An 18746-nucleotide genomic window follows, 5' to 3' on the forward strand; every position below is an offset into this window, starting at 1 on the left:
GATGTTGCAATTTTCCCTACTCAAGGCACTGCTAGTTTTGGTTTCGTTATCAGAGATAATTCTAGTAACCTGGCCGCTGCGTCAACTGGGCTTTTATCCTGTTTCTTAGACCCTTTTATTTTTTAGTGGTGCGGGAAGCATTGAATTGGTTGAAAGAGCACAATTACAAATATATTATCCTGGAATTTGATTCTTAAGCATTTGTTAATGCTTTCCATAGTATAGATTAGATAGATTATGTGTTTGATTTTATTATCTCTGATTGTAAATCCCTTTGTGCAGATATCATTAACGTGTCATATCAGTTTGGTTAGTTGATTAGCAAATCATGTAGTACATAATCTAGTGAGAGCTGTCGGTTCTGAGTCTAGTTGTGGAGTGCGGGATCATGTTCCCCCTCTTTTTATTTTTTACATTTTGCTTGAGGATCTTTAATAAAGTTTCCCTTTTCCTTTCGGAAAAAAAATCTACCATTTCTTGTCCAAATTGGAGAATCTTTCAAAGCTGGTTTTTTATTATGGATTTATTCATCGGTAATATTTGGTTCATTCTCAATAGGAGCATCTTAATCAACTATTTCAAGTTGATCATTTTAAATTTCTTCTAGAACTTGTCTCGGAACTACTATTAGAAGAACTAACTCTTGGCCTGTCAAGCTAGTTTCAAGTTTAGAAGCATCTTTCCCAAGCATCTCAATGTTTTCAATTGGTTTATCTTCAATAAAGATTGCACAATGGCTTCCGATTAACTTCTTGTGCGCTAAATCGTAAAACTTATAGCCAAATTCATCTTAATCATAACCGAAAAATACATATTGTCGTGTCTTAACATCAAGCTTGGATATTTCATCCTCATGAATGTGATGAAAAAATTTATAACCAAATTCTCCTTTGATGATTATAAGAAACATATTTTACAAAGCACTCCTTTTTTAAAAATATTAATCTAAAGGCACATATAGTGAAAGGTTCAAAATATAAGTTGTTGTAACTAGAAATTCACTCTAGAACTCCTTGAGAAACTTTACATACGAGAGTAAACATTTGACTCTCTCCATCAATGTTATTTCATCCATTTTACCAATTGATTCAAATGCGGTATTTTTGGAGGAGTTTTTTATGTCAATTTCCATGTTGTTTGCAATAAGCATCAAATGAACTTGTGTATTCTCCATCATAGTTTGTCCTAATGCACTACATCTTGTTATAAGTGTATGCTCATGTCTTCCTAGAATGGTCATCTATGAAAGTCAGAAAGCATTGAGAACCACCAAGTGACTATGGAAACGGTCCACGTAGATTTGAGTGTATTAGATCTAACACATTTTCACTCTAGAAGGAGAAGAACTCTTGAAAGAAATTTTATTTGGTTTCTCGTCCATACAATTGAAACACTTCTTCAAGTGGATATGATTTAACCTAGTTATAATTGTTTTCTTGACCAACTGTGTCATGACTTTCTCAGGCATGTGTGCAATTCTAGAGTTCAATATCATTTTAATTCTCAATATCATTTGAATCAACTGGAATTTAATTAGATTAGAATCTAGTTTAGCCCAAGCCTAATGAATTTATGCCTATAGAGGAATTGTCTAATATGAGATTATATTTCAATTGATTGAAATATAAATCAGATAATAAATATTTATTATATTGGAGGTTATAAATAAATTATATTTCAATTAGTTGAAATATAAATTAGATAATGGTGTTTATGATATTAGATATTATAAATATGTACATCAAATATTATTCTTTAGGTTAAGAATATAGTTTGATTTAATTTTATTTGGAACATATAAAATGTATATATAGAAGGAAATAGTACAGAAAAAAAGTTTATGGTTTGCCTAACTTGCGAATACAGACATGTGGTTTTATAGTCTGCAAATAGAAGTATCTAATATGTTTTATTTACAAAATAAAATATTTCAAATTACACAGTTAAGCTAGCCATAAACCATATAGTGGACATTTTACGTTTTTTACTATAATTTAACAGTTTATGAATTAAATTGATGTTTAAGTTTATTTTCCACTACTACAATTCGATTTAGGGGTTTGTGTTTTGTCGATATGTAATTGTTATCAGATAATGTAATTTCAAATGTCTTGTTTTGTAAAAAAAAAATACTACAAATATGTATTTATAAATTTTTAAACTATAGGCATGTGTTTACAAATAGGGTAAACCACGTACCATTACTTTGGTCTATATATAATTATGATATTAGATATTATAATAGAATATATATATATATATATATATATATATATATATTAATTATAATGAGTTATTATCTTTTATAATGACTTAATTTAATTAATTAAAGATATGAAATTTAATGGAAATTAGAATTAGTTTTTGTGAAAAACTCTTCCTCTCTCTTCTCCCGTATGTGCTAACCAAATAGGTTAAATTTCTGTTTTAATTAATTAGAGAAATGATTAAATCAATTCTAATTAGTTAAAATAATTAATAAGAAATTAAATGGTTTCATATCAAAAAAAAAAAATTAAATGTTTAATTTCTTAATCTATGTATAGATAGAAAATATTAAGATTTATTTTACAATTAATGTAAACCGTAATCATAATTTATCTGTAATTTTTTGATGGGAGAAAACTAAAAACCCAACCACCAAATATGGATGGTTCATTTCAAGTGAGAATGGAAGATGTGGCACATAGGCATGAGGATAAAAACAACTTTTGCCTTTGCTTGATGCATGAGATTTTTGAGACTGGATTTTTGTTAAAACAAATTTTATTCCAAACCCTTTAGAAAGTCATGGATCTCCAAACTTACAAAAATAAATGTTTATTTTTATGAGACAAACTTTCCTTATGCTAGAAAACATCATTCTGCAAAATTTCTTCCTACACCAAAATCAACAACTCCATTGCTGGATGACGATTTATTCTCCAACTTAAATTTTGTTGATCCAACAGATGAAAATTAGGAATAAAGACCAAATTTAAGCTAATCACAAAAACTTTTTATGCCTTTAAATACACACTGAGTACCTACAAGAACACCAACATTGCTGATATATCAAGAACACCATATTCACTGTCCACATGTGTATATTATGATCATTTATCACCTGAAAATAAAACACTGTATTAATATATTGTGCTAGCAAGAAGCTTCAAAATCAAAATGAAACAATAAAGCTTGTTCCCCATACAATTCAGCATTAAAACAAGTTTGCAGACTTCATAAAATCATTGTATGGACTGAAGCTTAGTAGGCAATGGAATTTTAAGCTCACATGTTTTCTCAAACAATTTGGTTTTCATCAAACCCTTCATTGTTTATCAAAATCAGTGGTAATAAATTTTTGTTTTGTCCTTATGTGATATTTTGGTGGCTAGCAACTGCCAATTTAAGGTAAATTCGATCAAAAGCTGGATATAGAGCAATGGCAACTTCAGTCTGCAAAATACAATGACTTCAGTGATTTTCATATTTCACATAAAGGACTTGTTCTGCTGTTTTGTGATTACCAAACAGCCTTGCTATTTTGTGTTGTTTTGACCGTCACCTAATCCATGACAAATTACAAGCAAACATTGTTCGCTGCTACCAATCAGATCCTATCATCAACTAGCAGATTTGTTTACCAAGGCTCAACATCTGCCCGCTTTCAATAACCTCAAATCCAAACTTGGGTTGTTGAATATATACACAACAAGTTTGAAAGAGGTGATACAATTCAACAAGTCAACCAACAACAAATCATTGTGCCACATCAACCAGAATCTACATCAAATTCAAACTTCAGAGGGATAATATTTATTACTCGGATACATTGGCCGGTAGAGGATAAGAGTATTAAAAATGAATCAAATGCTACACATTGAGAAAATGTGTGCACCTCTAAATACTACAATAATCCGGAGGATGGGTATTAGCATGTTGATGTATACAATATCTGCATCCAACATAAGGCCACACCTCTTCTTTGCTTATGCCTCTAGAACTGTGTAAAAAAATATTTGGAAAAAAAAAAAAAAAACTTCTCAACACTTCCCTATCATTTGGAGCTCGTTATAATGAAATTCACATAAAAGAAGCATATCAGGAGATCTGCTGTACTGGTTTCTTCCCAGCAACTTCGGTGTACCAAGATTGCCATGCCTCCATGTAATGGGCAAAAAGTTCTTTCAATGCTGAAAAATTATCAGCAAAATTAGCTTCACACTAATATACATGTAACCTGTGGATGCATATATTGACTCCAGCCTATGGCTATGGTCTCGGCGTAACAACACATAATCTGATCCAAACTCACAATTAGACTACAGTTGGGGAAAATTAATAACCAAGAAGCTAACTGCCAGCATAAATAAACTGATTTAGATAGATTGAATGCTCAACCAAGTTCAATAGACACTTATTAGGGGCTCATTGGAAAAAATTTACAATAGAAAACTAATTACAGGTTTCATGGTCAGGAAACTAAACAAGTCAGTCCTATAATGGAAAAGTGGTGTCTGATTACTGGTTAAACTAGCACATACCACCATGCAAGGAGACTAAGGTGGGTTGATATTTTGGAGACAAGGTAGCTGCTTCATATGTTCAATGTCTGATTTAAAAACTTAATTGATCATGAAAAGTTCACATACATGACAATTAGGTATTACCTTGGTTGTGATATTGAGGACGATAAGTCGATGCAAGATTTTCCCAATCATGTACTTGAGTTTGTTTGTTCTCAGAGCCACCAATTTTAGCTACAGTAACAGGTGCAAAAGGGCCAAATTGGTAACTCTTTGAGCCCTGCTGGGAATATTGACCCAAACTGCTTCCATCAGCAATGGTTACTACATCCTCAACTTTTATTGGTTTATGAGTATTTAATATTCCATTCTTGTCTTCATCAGTTGAAGACTCGATTCTGCTTCTTTTGAAACAAATGTTAGTAACGTCAGCTCCAAACGTTCTTTTCCTTGGCTCAGCCATCACATCACCTTGTATACTCTCAGCTTTCCCTCCCAAGCCCAACCATCTGAATGCAGGCTTCCTGGCCTGTGCTGTATGTGTCTGTACAGAGTTAAAATGGAATGAGAAAGTGATTTAGACATCAAAATTCATGGATTTTAATTTTTTCAGTAAGCATTAATTATGATACCTTTTCAATAAGGTTCAAGGAAGACAACACGTTGGCAATATCATATAATCGTCTTACTTTTGCTGTAAAATCATTTCATGAAGATAATGCAATATCAGTCATGTGCAACAGGCAACAACCCCAGATGCAAAACGAAATTTTTTTTTTCTAAATATAACCAGAAGAACAGAATCTTGAAACATTACTTCTCATTATTGACAAATTATGTGCATCCCCAAGCAAGAGTTTTGCAGCTTCGTCTAAAGAGATTAAATCCGCCTGAAAATAAACATCTGTTTAAGCACCAACTTTGCAGAATTCGGAGAATATATATGAAGAATTGGTTGACACTATGGTTAGTTTGTTTTTGATAAAGTAACCATTCCTTTGTTTTTTCACAGGCGGAAAATTAATCCAATAATAAAAATAAACAAAGTAATGGTTACTTTGTCAAAAACAAAGTAACCATAGCTTACACCGGAACAATTCAGCAACTAGTTGTCACTCACTTTAGAGCACACAAAGAGTTTGACAAAGTTCTGTGTTAAAAGTCCCAGAGATTTTTCTCTTCTGTTATCTGTAAGACGGTATAAAGTTTAGTTGTAAAAAGCAGCTATAACAGTAAATTAGATGGCTGATGATAATGATAGGCACTTTTCTTTTATGACTCAATTCAAAATGATTAATTCAAAGCATAGTTGTTAATCACGACGCCATGGGAACAAGGCTCAAGGGCGTACGCCTTAGCACCCTCCTAAGGCTTGCGACACCAATGTGTGCCTTTGTCCACCTGGACAGGGTTATCTGGCGCGCCTTTGTTGTCACAGATTTTTTTTAGGGCTTTATATTGTTTACCCACATGTTCAATTCCCATCATAGGATTAGACACGTCGGTGTCCAAAAATAAATAAAAACAAAAGAAAAGCAAACAGACTTCCAAATTGAACAATTTCAGAAGAAAAAGAAAATAGAGAGAAAGATGTACAATGGAAAACAAAGGAAAAGAAAAGGCACACAACAAAGGGGGGGGGGGGGGGGGGGGGGGAAATAAAAGAAAAAACAAACAAGACGGAATTTGAAATGGGAGACTTAGTTAACTTAGGATTTACCCTTTACTTGAACAGTTCAATTTTAGAATGTAGAGTTTATTGCAGGTTAACATTTATGATCAAGAACTTTAACACGATTTTGTGTTTATTGTATTTTGATTTTTAAGTTTATAATTTTTTATATTTTAAATATTATGATTTACGGTGGTTTTATATAATTTTATTTTTTTAATATGCTTTGTGTCGCTTAGGCACACCTAGAAGCAGTGGTGCAACTTTAACAACTATGATTTAAAGCATAGTTCTCAAAGGCCTGAGGCACCAACTCTAGGTATGTCACCTGAGAAATCAAAAAGCAACCTCGCTATTTTGAGAGCCTAGCACCTTATAAGTGATGCATGTTAGGCAAAAAGAAAAAAAAAAAAAAATTGCATACAAGTTTATTTGGTATGGTATCCAAAATTATCATTTGTCACATTAGAAAACGTGATATTTAATAAAAGGTTAACAGATCTATTAATTCTGGTCTCATGATACAGTTTTTGAAACTTGATATATACACATGACAATTGTTTTAATTATTTTTTCCATGTAGACTTAATATGTGGATAAATAAAAAACTCTAAAATTTATGATTAAGCTTTTATATATATATATATATATTAGTGTGTTTTTTGCCGCTCATGCACGATTTGTGCTTAAACTCCAAGAACAAAAACTCTAGTGCGTTTTGTGTAGCGTTTGCGCATAAGCTCCAATCAGTTGAACTATTAAAGTAGCATGGCGTAACTAATGCTTAACAAGACAACATAGATGGTAAATAAATTGTATTTTTCCTTTTTAAAATATTTGGCCAAGTCACACCAATCAGCTAGGTTTCATCTCCAGTTCTTAACTAGTCATGGACTAGATCAATAAAATATATTCATAAAAACATATGCATGACCATTTACCAAATCTTGAAGCCGCCATTGATTTGACAATACCACTGGGAATAGAATTTTCGTTTGGACTCCCAGTGTTTGGATTGGAATCACTATCATCTTCGACATCGTTTTCATCATCCGAGACCTAAAAGAGAACAGTTCATGAATTGCCCCATTAACTAGTAATTGTCAGCCCACACAAACAATATATATACCTCCCAAGAAAATCACTTTGCACATTCCATATTCCCTAATTCACTTACTTTCTCACTATTGTTGTTGTGCGGCTTATCAAAACTGCTTAAATTCTCCCTCAAACCCTCCTCCTATATAACAGTAGACAAGCCAAATCAGTGGCATTCCATTATAAAAATATATCAGAATCTATCTCAATAGGGAAAATAAAAATCCACAAATACCTTTAACACCTGTAAAGCTGTAGGAATTGCCTCAAATCCTTTCCATGTATACTTATTCTTAGCTTTTCTAGTGAGAACCTGAAAAACAGCAGGTACCCAAATAAGGAAAACGAAGGGCACATAAAAAAAAAAAAATATATTGAAATTTCAAAATGAAAGAAAGAAGAAACTCACTCCAACGCTCTCTAAAACATTGACAATATCATAGATTCGCCGTCTCTCAACACCTACAGATCTCAAAAACCATCGAAGTTACATTCCATCCCTAACCACAAACGCAAGCATGATCATGAAAAGTTGAAATCCCAGTAATCATAAGATACCTAATTTTAGAGCAGCATCATCAAGCCCAATCACTTCAATGCCATCTTTGTCATACAAACTCAAAAATCTGCACAAAACCGGATAAAGCATAAGGGGGAAAAAAATCGGGCAGCGACATTAAAAGGAGAGAAGAAAAAGAAAAGAAAGAGGAGTACTTGGTGCATAAAAGACCGAGAGATTTCTGTTTCCTGCTGTAGGTATGGTGGCGACAAGAAGGCTCCGGGGCCTCAATAGACGATAAGGGCATCGTTCGGAAAACGGATCTGTGCAGCAAAAAGGAAAAAGAATTGGGGATTGAGATGGTAAAGGAGGAAGACCGTTAAAAAAAAACAGAAAGAAAGAGCGGGCAAGAAATTTCAAAGAGAAGGATGCGTTTGGTTTGTGTGTTGGAGGGATTTTATGTTTTCAAAGTTTGAATTATGGAATCCGTTAGCGGGAAACTCAATTCGGCCGCATCATTAGCAAATGGAAAAGTAAATATATTTAAAAAAGATCTACTTACGAAGGCCTTGTTTGATAAACCACTTAATCTATATATAATACTCCGATGGAATGATTTAATTTTTAAAAAAAGTATAAAACAGTGACGATGGAACTGAGGTGTCACTTCCTCCTTTTTTAGTTATAAAAAATTTAATATATTAATTTTAATTTTATTATATATATTTATCTATAAAAAGATTATTGTATCCGTACTATATCTAAGAGTTCTATAGAATTTAAATTAATCCCTAAAATCTCTCTAATTCTCTACACATCTATATATAATATAAAACAGTAACGATGGAACTGAGGTGTCACTCCCTCCTTTTTTAGTGATAAAAAATTTAATATATTAATTTTAATTTTATTATATATATTTATCTATAAAAAGATTATTTTATCCGTACTATATCTAAGAGTTCTACAGAATTTAAATTAATCCCTAAAATCTCTCTAATTCTCTACACATCTATATATCTATATATAATATAAAACAGTAACGATGGAACTGAGGTGTCACTTCCTCCTTTTTTAGTGATAAAAAATTTAATATATTAATTTTATTTTTCTTATGTATATTTATCTATAAAAAGATTATTTTATCCCATATATCTAAGAGTACTACAGAATTTAAATTAATCCCTAAAATCTCTCTAATTCTCTACATATCTATCTATATATAATATAAAACAGTAATGATGGAACTGAGGTGTCACTTCCTCCTTTTTTACTGATAAAAAATATAATATAATATATAATATATTAGTTTTTATTTTATTATTATATTTATCTATAAAAATATTATTTAAAGTAAATGTGAAAATCAAATAATAATATTTAATTTATATAACACATTTATGTCATTAATTGTAATTATTAGATTGTATTTTTATTAATATTTATATATTAAGATGAATTCATGCATCGCACGGGCCAAAAACTAGTTGCTTAAATTAAAATGTTAAGCACTTATTTAATTTAAGTGCGTTTGATAACAGTTGTTTTTCCACCACTTAAATTAGTTAATTAAGTTAAAAACCACTTATTTTGATAAGTCAAAATATTTAACTTATCATTTTAAGTTAAACATTATCAACTTATACTTTTTTAAAAATTAAATCATTCAATATTTTCAGCACTTATAATATTCAGTACTTAAAATTCAGTACTTATTTTTTCTGCACTTAATTTTCAGTTTTATCAAACAGCACCTAAATAAACTTGATTTTATAAGCGAGGTATCTCATCAATTAATTATAGGGTTAATTTCAAATATGATCCCTATGATTTTAAGTTTTGGCAAATAAATACATGTGCTTTGATTTCGAGCAAATAAATACATGTAGTACACTCCGTTTTTTAAATAAATTATTGTGATTTGCGTGTTTTTACAAATAGGTACATGTGGTTTGAATATTTTACAAATAGATACCTATGGTTTGGATATTTTTGCAATAACAAACCATAAACAAATGATTAATTTAGGCAAATACAGGTATCTTCATTGTTTCCGTGTTTTAAAAAACCAGAGCATACCACATGTATTTATTTGCTCGAAATCAAACCACATGTATTTATTTGCCAAAACTTGAAACCACAAGGGTTATCTTTGAAACTAACCCTTAATTATATCAATTGCATCTATTATAAAAACAAACATACATAGAAAGAAAAACAATATTTACATAGATATAACGATTGATTTTTCGGAATTGATTCGAAAGGGAGAAGGATGGGCTTTGGTTTCATTTATAGTAACTCGTTAGAGAGAGTTATTGCTTGTCAAACTAAATTTATTTAGGAAAAATTACAAAATTGGGTCAAAATAGAATGTCTATTTACATATTTTGACTAATGATCCAATTCATTACTTATTTGGAAAAATTACAAAATTGGGTTAAATGGGAGACTCATTTATATATTAAACTTATTTATTCAACCTACTACATATTTAGACTATTTTTGTATGACTTTCTCAAAATACCCTTAATGTATATGTAACACTTAGAAAAAATTTAGTCTTTCTTTTTTCTCTCTCTCGTCTGACTTCACAGATTTTGCAATAATGCGAAGTCAGCGAAGATAATGTTTGGTTCAGTAGATGATTTTAATTCACAGATTTCGCAATTGCGAAGTCTGCGAAGATAAAAGACGTATTTTTAAGCAGTATTATCTTCGCAGACTTCGCATATTGTGAAATTTGCGAAGTGAAAAAAGGCATAACAACAAGAGATTCTAACATTAAAATCATAACATTATCAAAATTTACAATAAGATTGCAACAATAAGAACATTAAAATCATAACATTCTCAAAATTTACAAGACTGTCACAATAACAATTAAAATCATTTCAAAATCAATGTGACAAAACTTGATGGAAATTTTTCCCTGTATCAGAAAAATTTATCATCTGCATCTCATTACACCGCCTTCTTGAAAGGGACGTTATGTATTCAACCACCCTCGAAAAAATTTAATCGTGTTAGGAAGAAAAAGGATGATTTGGTTGCTCGAAAAGAGAATTTTCCGAAGTCTATGAAGAGAAATGTGCAAGATAGAGGACGCTTTTACTTTGCAAAAATATGATTTCGTGAAGTTTGCAAGGAGAAATGTGACGATTTTACTTCGCGAAAACAGATTACGCGAAGTCTGCGAAGGTAAAAATCATGAACATTTCTATTCGCAGACTTTGCGTAATCCGTTTTCGCGAAGTAAAATCGTTCGTTTCAGGCTCTTTCTCCTCGCAGACCTTCACGAAATCAGATTACGCGAAGTGATTTTCTGGAAAAAAAACAAAGAGAAAACAGTTTATACTTACATTTTTTCCGCCTTTTACCATTAAAATCGCCAATAACCATATGATAAACGCAGAAAAATGATGAAAATAATGTAGAATAACGATTTCTTTGATCCACACAAGAAGAAATAAACCAAGAGACGAGGAGAAACAGGAAGATGAAGAACAATGGCTTAATTTTCTAGCAATAAAAAGATTGAGAATCAAGAGATGAAGAGAGGAAGAAGAGAGAGACATGGTGATGAAGAGAAATTGTGCAAATTTCGCAATATAAAGGAAGAGTGGAAGATCAAAGGTCTGAGAAACTCCTAGGGAAGAGAAACTGTGCACCAAGGAATGGAAAGGGGTAGGGGGAAAATGAAAGATTGGGGCATTTTGGAAAGTCACATAAAAATAGTCTAGATATATAGTAGATTGAGTAAATGGGTTAAATATGTAAATGAGTCTCCTATTTGACCTAATTTTTTAATTTTCCCTACTTATTTAGACTACTTTTTGTGACTTTTCCAAAATACCCTTTATATATGTAAATAGGCATGCGAAGATAATGCTTTTTAAAATCATGAAATTTACTTTGCATTTTTGGCATCTGCGAAGCCTGTGAAGGCAATACTACTTCGTAAAATTACTTTTACTTCGCAATTTTCGCAATATGCGAAATAAAGGTCATATTCTTAAGCAGTATTATCTTCACAGGCTTCACAAAATTCATAAAAATACGAAGTGATATATAACATTTAAATCATAAGAACAAGAGTGCAACAATAATTCTAACATTAAAATCATAACATTAGCAAAATTTACAACTATATTACAACAATAATTCAAACCCTAAATTCACAAGCTTTACAGAATCAATGGCCTTTTGGGATGATAATGGTGATTTTTCTTTTCTTCCCCTACATTCCAGAACACCGCCTACTGTGATTGATGCTTTTGTATTCAAGTTAAAAGGATACTTGAATTTGATGTTTTGTATTCAACCATCTTCACAAAAATTAAGTTGTGTTAGCGAAATTTAACAAAAAAAAGGATGATTTTGCTTCGCAAAAAGAAAAAATGCAAAGGGAAAATTAACCCAGAAGGACGATTTTGCTTCGCATAAAGAGAAGATACGAAGTTTGTGAAGAGAAAAAATCATGCTAAAAATGATGATTTGTCTTCGCATAATCGCTTTATGCGAATCAAAATCGTCATTTTCCAGCCTGTTTTTTCTCCGCAGACTTCACAAAATTCATTTTGTGAAAACATTTTCTGGAAAAAGATGAAGATGAAACAATAGTTACTTATACTATTTCCGCTTTTTACCATTGAAATCGACAATAATCATATGATAAACGAAGAAAAACATGCAGAATAACATCGAATAACGATGCGTTCGATTCACATAAGAAGAAAGAAACTAAGAGACAAAAATAAACAGGAAGATGAAGAACCATGACTTAATTTTCTAGAATTAGGAAGGTGAAGAATCAAGAGATAAAGAAAGGAGGAAGAGACAGACACGATGATAAAGAAAATGGAAGTGATTCCGCAAAATATAAAGGGGAAAGATGAAAGGTTGAAACTTATATATAGGATAGGGGAGATGAAAGGTTGAAACCGATAGAAAATAAGGGAAAAAATTACAAATATATAGTCTAGATATGTAGTAGGTTGGATAATTGGTCTAAATATGTAAATAAGCATCCTATTTGATTCAGTTTTATAATTTTTCCATCTATTTATAGCAATCAGTCAATTTGTATGACAAAAACAACATGTTTAAAATAAGCTTCAAATTGGATTCACTTACAAGCTTGTCTAATGTGATGTTCAAAATGAATGTTAAACGAGTAGTCGACAATTTTTTCTCCAAGGCTCGAGATGTGTGAGAGGATATGAGCATCATGGCTATTTGTACGAACATGGTTAAAAGCTTTATAGATTTTCAGTTATCCTATGTTCATGTCAACAGAGTTGCAAAATTGTTAACTAAGAATTCGTTTGTTTTACCTAATCCTTCTTTGTGGGAGTCAACCCCTCATTATATTAGATCTCATATTCTCACTCGTGTAACTTTGGCAAGTTCTTCTTAGGATCAATTTGGTATTATTGTTGCCAACAGAACATGCTGTGAGAAAAAATATTGTGGAAAAATGCTGATAAGTAAGGATGCACAAAAAAAAAATCCGTAAAGCCGAAAAACCAAACCGAAAATAAGGTTAACCGAAATCGTTGGACTAGTATACAATTTTTAATTTTAAAAATAATAGTTAATAGTTACAGTTAGGTTTCGATATTTCAAAAACCGCGGTTAACCAAAACCAACTTAATGTCAATTAAATATTAAAAAATATATAAATATATTTTTTATATATTATCCAGTTAACTACTTAGTTACACTTATGAAATTAAATAGTTATTTAAATATATATTGCTTAAGATATAGACAATATCTTATATATCTTTTCTTCTGTTATATGATGATTGATTTTTTTTTTCTATTCCATGTACTTCAATTGTTTCTTGGATGTGTTATGGAAATATCCTCAACAAGGGGTGAGCAAAATAACCGATAACTAAGTATCAAATTGATAACCGAACCGAAATCTTAGTTTGGTTCGATTATTTTAACATTCTGGTTCGGTTCGGTTTTAATTTTAGCTTAATTTGGTATTCGGTTATCAGTTCGGTTATTGAAAAAAAATATCGGTGTAACCGATAACCGAATCGAACTTAATATATAAAAAATATAATTTTATCTTTTTATACATATAAATAAAAAGTCAAACCCTAAAAAATATACTTTTATCTTTGTATATATATATTTTTGTGTAGCAGCCTTTAATTTATTCAATTGTAATTTTGTACAAAGATATTATTTGAAAACTAATTAAATAAAAATGTACAAAAAAAAAAAAAAATTTGAGTTTTCGGTTATTCGGTCGGTAACCGAACCGAACCGAAAATCTTCGGTTACCAAACTTATTCGGTTGGGTTCGGTTATAAAAATAGAACAAATTTCGGTTCGGTTAGTAACCGAACTGAACCGATGGTCACGCCTTTGGTTACTTCAACTTAGAGTGTTTGTGTGAATTCTTATAATAGTTTCTAATTCACAGGGCATTGAAAATGTTTGCCAAATTGTGGGTGCTAAGCAATATTCAAAATTAGAAGTCCAAAACTGATTTTCACAGAAGTCTGGTATAATATGTTAAGTTATTTGTATCCCAATACCTAGTCTCTTTCTATTAGTTTTTACCCTTTTTGACATTGCATAACAAATGTATTTTACTATTCTTATGTAGATACTCCTTTGAGTGCAAGAAATATTTTTGAGGATCCATAGCTAAAAATGGCTGTAAAGTCTTTTATTCTTGTTTGTTATTAGGCATGTTTAGGTGTCATTTTCCTTTTGGGCAAACTGCTGTCATCTGGTATGTAACATATAGAATTATTTTTATTATTTTTATTTATCAATGGTTAGAAACCGAAATAATTTAATGGACTAGTGTATGGTTAGTTTTTAAAAAAATCCCGACCAAATTAACCTTAATGGACTGATTAATCGATTACATGCACCCCTATTGATAAGTGTTTGGTAAATGCACAATACAAATTCTTCTGGCGTCGTAACCGGTGATGCGCAATCTTGGTTCGTTCTTCCAATGTAATCAAAATCAACAGTTTTTGCGCTAAAAGGTAACTCGAAAACATGTTACTATATTCGTATTCATATATGTATGAATTTTTCTGACAGATTAATCTTTGAAGATTCAACTCATCCACTTGTCAACTTAAAAAATAAACACATATAAGTTCAATAAAATTAAAAGTAATCAAACTATTAAAACAACAAATTATATAAGCTTAACACATACTAACAGTTAAACTTGTCATATTTTGCTTTTATGATCTCGAACTTTTGGTTGGATATGTATCATACCTTGACTCTTATAGTTTATAACTTTGACATTTTTTTTATGAGTTGGAAATTTGAAAATTGCCCTAATACATCACCAGTTTTCCGAACATGTCCATAATAGTAGATTGGCTTTCTGAACTTTGTAAGTACCTCACAAACTTCTTGAACTTGATTATTTTGTATGACAACTCCCTAAACTTATCCATAAAAGTAGATTAGTTCCCTGGACTTTATAAATGTTTCACCAACTCCCTAAACTTGTTTATTTAGTAACAACTAAATACAACGACATAATACTAACTCTCAATCCTTATCCATCTGATCTCTCAAACCTGCAAAGCTAACTCTTATAATAAGTTGAAAGGTATGAGAAGAGAAAAAATTACCTCTCGAATAGATGAAGATGCATTTTTAGAATTTAGGTTTAATAGATTTTTGTATTTAATTGTTATAGAATAAGACACTTATAAAGTTCAAGGAGCTAATATACTTTTGTGGACAAGTTTATGGAGTTGGTGATATGAAATAATCAAGTTCAATGAGTTGGTGAGACACTTGCAAAATTTAGGGAGTCAATTTACTATTATGGACAAGTTCAGGGAGACATTGATGTATTAGGCCTTTAAAGATTTATTCTATTTGGAGTGTAAGCCACAAACATATTGAAGGACGTGAGACAAAGACCTATTTTGTTCTCTTCTTTCTTATTCTCCTCTATCACATCTCTCAACATCGGTTACCTCATAGGTTTTTGTTGAGTGGGAGGTTCTTCTCAGGGTTATAAAAGCACCCATAGTAGTGGTAACAACTCCTTGTTACTTATTGGTGCCACATAGTGATGTGAATCTCGAAGACACGGAGCGGAGGACAAATGAAACCTTATAAATCCCTTTGATTCCTGTTGGGCCAATTACAAGGTCTCAAGTAAAGAAGGCTCAAGAAGCATTCAACGATTTAATGAAGGAAGTTTGGAACATTCTAAAACAAATGTTCTTGACGGAAGAAGTTGAATTTGTTTCAATAGCTCAAGTCCTTGCTAGAGAAACTTAACCTTAATGATGCATAAGGTTAGTCCAAATTGATTTATTTAAAGTGAGATTTTGATAAATATATGTTAGGCATGTATTTAATCCATTGGATCTTTATCTAATTCTGAAATTAATTGGGCCAAGTCTTTTATTAAATGATTTAGTTGGGCTTAAATTAATTAAAATCAGTTAGACCAAGTTTGTTTTGATTAATAGCGTGTAGAGCCTGTTTTTAGGTTTAATTTTTTATTGTTTCCTAATCGATTAGGATTAGTTGGTTGCTTTCCTATTTGCCTAAGAATTGTCTTATATTAGCCTATTTGGACGAATTGGAAAACACATCATTGATATTTAATATAATTTAGTTTTACACCTTGCGAGTTAGTTTTTCAGCTCCTGACTGTTAGAAATATTATTTTCATCGTGATCAATCGTCAAGGCTAGACGTTTGAGAATCAACTCCGTCGCAGGTTCTTTCATCCAATTCGAAAGGTTGCACAGTTTCATAATGTTTTGATTGTTCGAGTTATTTATTTGGATTGGTAAATTTATTGCTGTCCTTTTAAATTCTCTTTTACTGTGTTTATAATCTGAATCACATATAATACAATTCTGATTTTTATTATCTTTGTGTTTATCTTAATTCGATGGTCGGATAAACCTAAGTTGAGTTTGATTGTCACATTCGTGTTATTTGGATTCACATCACCTAGACACACGTAACAACCATAAATAACACATCATTATAATCGTTTGTTGCTTCTAAATTTTGTAGGGCATATGTGTTATAAAACACTATACTTCACTCAATTAATAATTTTTACCCAACAAAATCAATAATTTAGGGGGCGTTTGGTTCAGGGTCTTTAGGAATGGGAATGGGAATGAGAGGGTTTCATTCCCTTTGTTCTTGTTTGTTTAAAAAAAACTTCATTCCCTTTACCCATTTTAGATTATGGGTTTACCCCACTTTAGGTTAAGCCCATTACCCCTGATCCTGTAGGGAATTGGATTCCCTTTACCTCATTCCCTTTCCTAAACATATCCAAACACATAGGAGAATTAACGTTTATTCATTTCCTTTCCTTTAGCTTCCCTTTGCTTGATTCCTTTTTCCTTACCCCTTGTGAACCAAGCGTCCCCTTAATACTTATTATTAGACTTGTTCATGAGTTGGACTGGGTTCAACGGGCTTTTGTTTAAAAATGCACAACCCAGTCCACTATTAATTTAAACAAGCTCGGGCCGAACTGGACTCGGACTGAAAAATTAAATGCCAAGCTCGGCCCAAATAAGCCCATCTAAATATATATGTATAATTTTTAATAAGAAAAAATTAATTTTATATTTAAAAATAAATATTAATATATAAATATATAAATTTATTAATTAATATTAATAGACGGACCGACCCGTGTTATTTTTATAAATCCAAGTCCACCCGAAAAAGAGGCGGACTTTAGTGGACCTGAACCAGACATGACCTAGAGACAAAATTTTCATGTCCACATCTGGCTTAGAGGACATGGGCCTGGATGAGTACCTTGGCCCGTAAACAGGTCTACTTATTATTAATTCCATGCAAAATATTTATCCAACAAAATAATTAATTCAATACTTATTACTTTCATAAAATTTAATAATTAATTCAATACTTATTATTTTCATAAAATTTCATGATTGAGTGATTAATTATTTATCAATTGAATAAAAACTAATCAATTAAAAAAATATAGATTAATTAATAATTATTAATTGAAAAAACACGTTTGGATAATTATTACCAATTGAAAATAGTACATCCTAAAAAAAATTTAAAACTTAAACTACATAATTGAAAGTACAAGATTACATACGAGAAATAACGTAACATTTTACAATGATCCATTATTAATGTCGGTGACTCTGAATCGTTGTTGTATATGCTCGACTATATTGAGTTTGAGATTGGTATAACTCGCTCTAATATAGAGCTATAAATCTCATGCAAGGAAATTAGCAAAATCAAGAGTAAGTCCTTATCAAAGGTCCTTAATACCGATGGTTCACATACTTCTAGAGTAAATGTGTCTAATATCTTCGGTAATCATGTTATGTAGTATAATACATTCTTCCATAATATTTTGCAGTTTACTTTGATGCCAAAGCTCGACTAGTTTACGAACTATTACAAAACGGGCTTGGAGTACCTCAAATACCCGTTCGACATCTTTCCTTGCATTCTCATGCTTCTGTTTGCAAGTAACTTTTTTAGGTTCAACTGCATGCGGAAAACTTTTCACAAATGTAGCCTAGTTAGGATATATACCATCTGTTAGATAGTATTCCATCTCATATTTCTTGTTGTTCCTAATGCAGTGCTCATATGTGGCCATTCTTTGTAATTTGTCTCGAAACAAAGCCGATATGTTTAATACATTAATATCGTTGTTCAATCCAATAACACCAACATACACATGCTATATCCATGGATCATGTGAAGCGATTGCTTCAAGCATGATTATAAGAATCCGATGATCTCCTCTAGCGTATTGTCCTTTCCACCCAACTAGAGAACTCTTGCAAACCTATCACATGCAATCAAGACTTCTAAGCATCCTAAGAAACACGTGGGTTTCCTCATACATTTGAAACAAGCGATGGACATTATCACATTAGACCTCCGAATATATATTGATCCAAACACTTCAATA

General features: G+C 31.3%; 1 protein-coding gene across 3 annotated transcripts; it reads right to left on the minus strand.

Moving 5' to 3' along the window:
- Positions 1-2851: 2851 nt before the first annotated feature.
- LOC136231141 (E2F transcription factor-like E2FE) lies at positions 2852-8255 on the minus strand. 3 transcript variants are annotated; one of them, XR_010689706.1, is made up of 12 exons: positions 7993-8251; positions 7837-7904; positions 7688-7740; positions 7514-7591; positions 7358-7420; positions 7122-7239; positions 5629-5696; positions 5326-5398; positions 5141-5202; positions 4653-5052; positions 3881-4175; positions 2853-3106 (listed from the first exon to the last, which is right to left on the minus strand). XR_010689706.1 is itself a non-coding variant. In XM_066020441.1 (11 exons), the coding sequence occupies exons 1-11, from the start codon at positions 8082-8084 to the stop codon at positions 3096-3098; spliced, it is 1086 nt and encodes a 361-aa protein (XP_065876513.1). In that variant the 5' UTR covers positions 8085-8255; the 3' UTR covers positions 2852-3095. The 3 variants fall into 3 exon arrangements, 2 of the variants coding, with proteins under 2 accessions (XP_065876513.1, XP_065876499.1); XM_066020441.1 differs by lacking the exon at positions 3881-4175 and having other exon boundaries at positions 2852-3106; positions 7993-8255; XM_066020427.1 differs by lacking the exon at positions 2853-3106 and having other exon boundaries at positions 3767-4175.
- Positions 8256-18746: the final 10491 nt, after the last annotated feature.

This window comes from Euphorbia lathyris, chromosome 1, assembly GCF_963576675.1.
Source record: "Euphorbia lathyris chromosome 1, ddEupLath1.1, whole genome shotgun sequence".
NCBI classification, from domain to species: domain Eukaryota; kingdom Viridiplantae; phylum Streptophyta; class Magnoliopsida; order Malpighiales; family Euphorbiaceae; genus Euphorbia; species Euphorbia lathyris.

What these genes read in the sequence shown, in the direction of transcription:
- LOC136231141 (XM_066020427.1), bottom strand. Translation starts at nt 8,084, where the DNA reads ATGCCCTTATCGTCTATTGAGGCCCCGGAGCCTTCTTGTCGCCACCAT. An exon ending in ACAACAACAATAGTGAGAAA is followed by an intron (nt 7,240 to 7,357) that starts GTAAGTGAATTA and finishes GTTCTCTTTTAG; the next exon opens with GTCTCGGATGATGAAAACGA. An exon ending in AACTCTTTGTGTGCTCTAAA is followed by an intron (nt 5,399 to 5,628) that starts GTGAGTGACAAC and finishes GTTTATTTTCAG; the next exon opens with GCGGATTTAATCTCTTTAGA.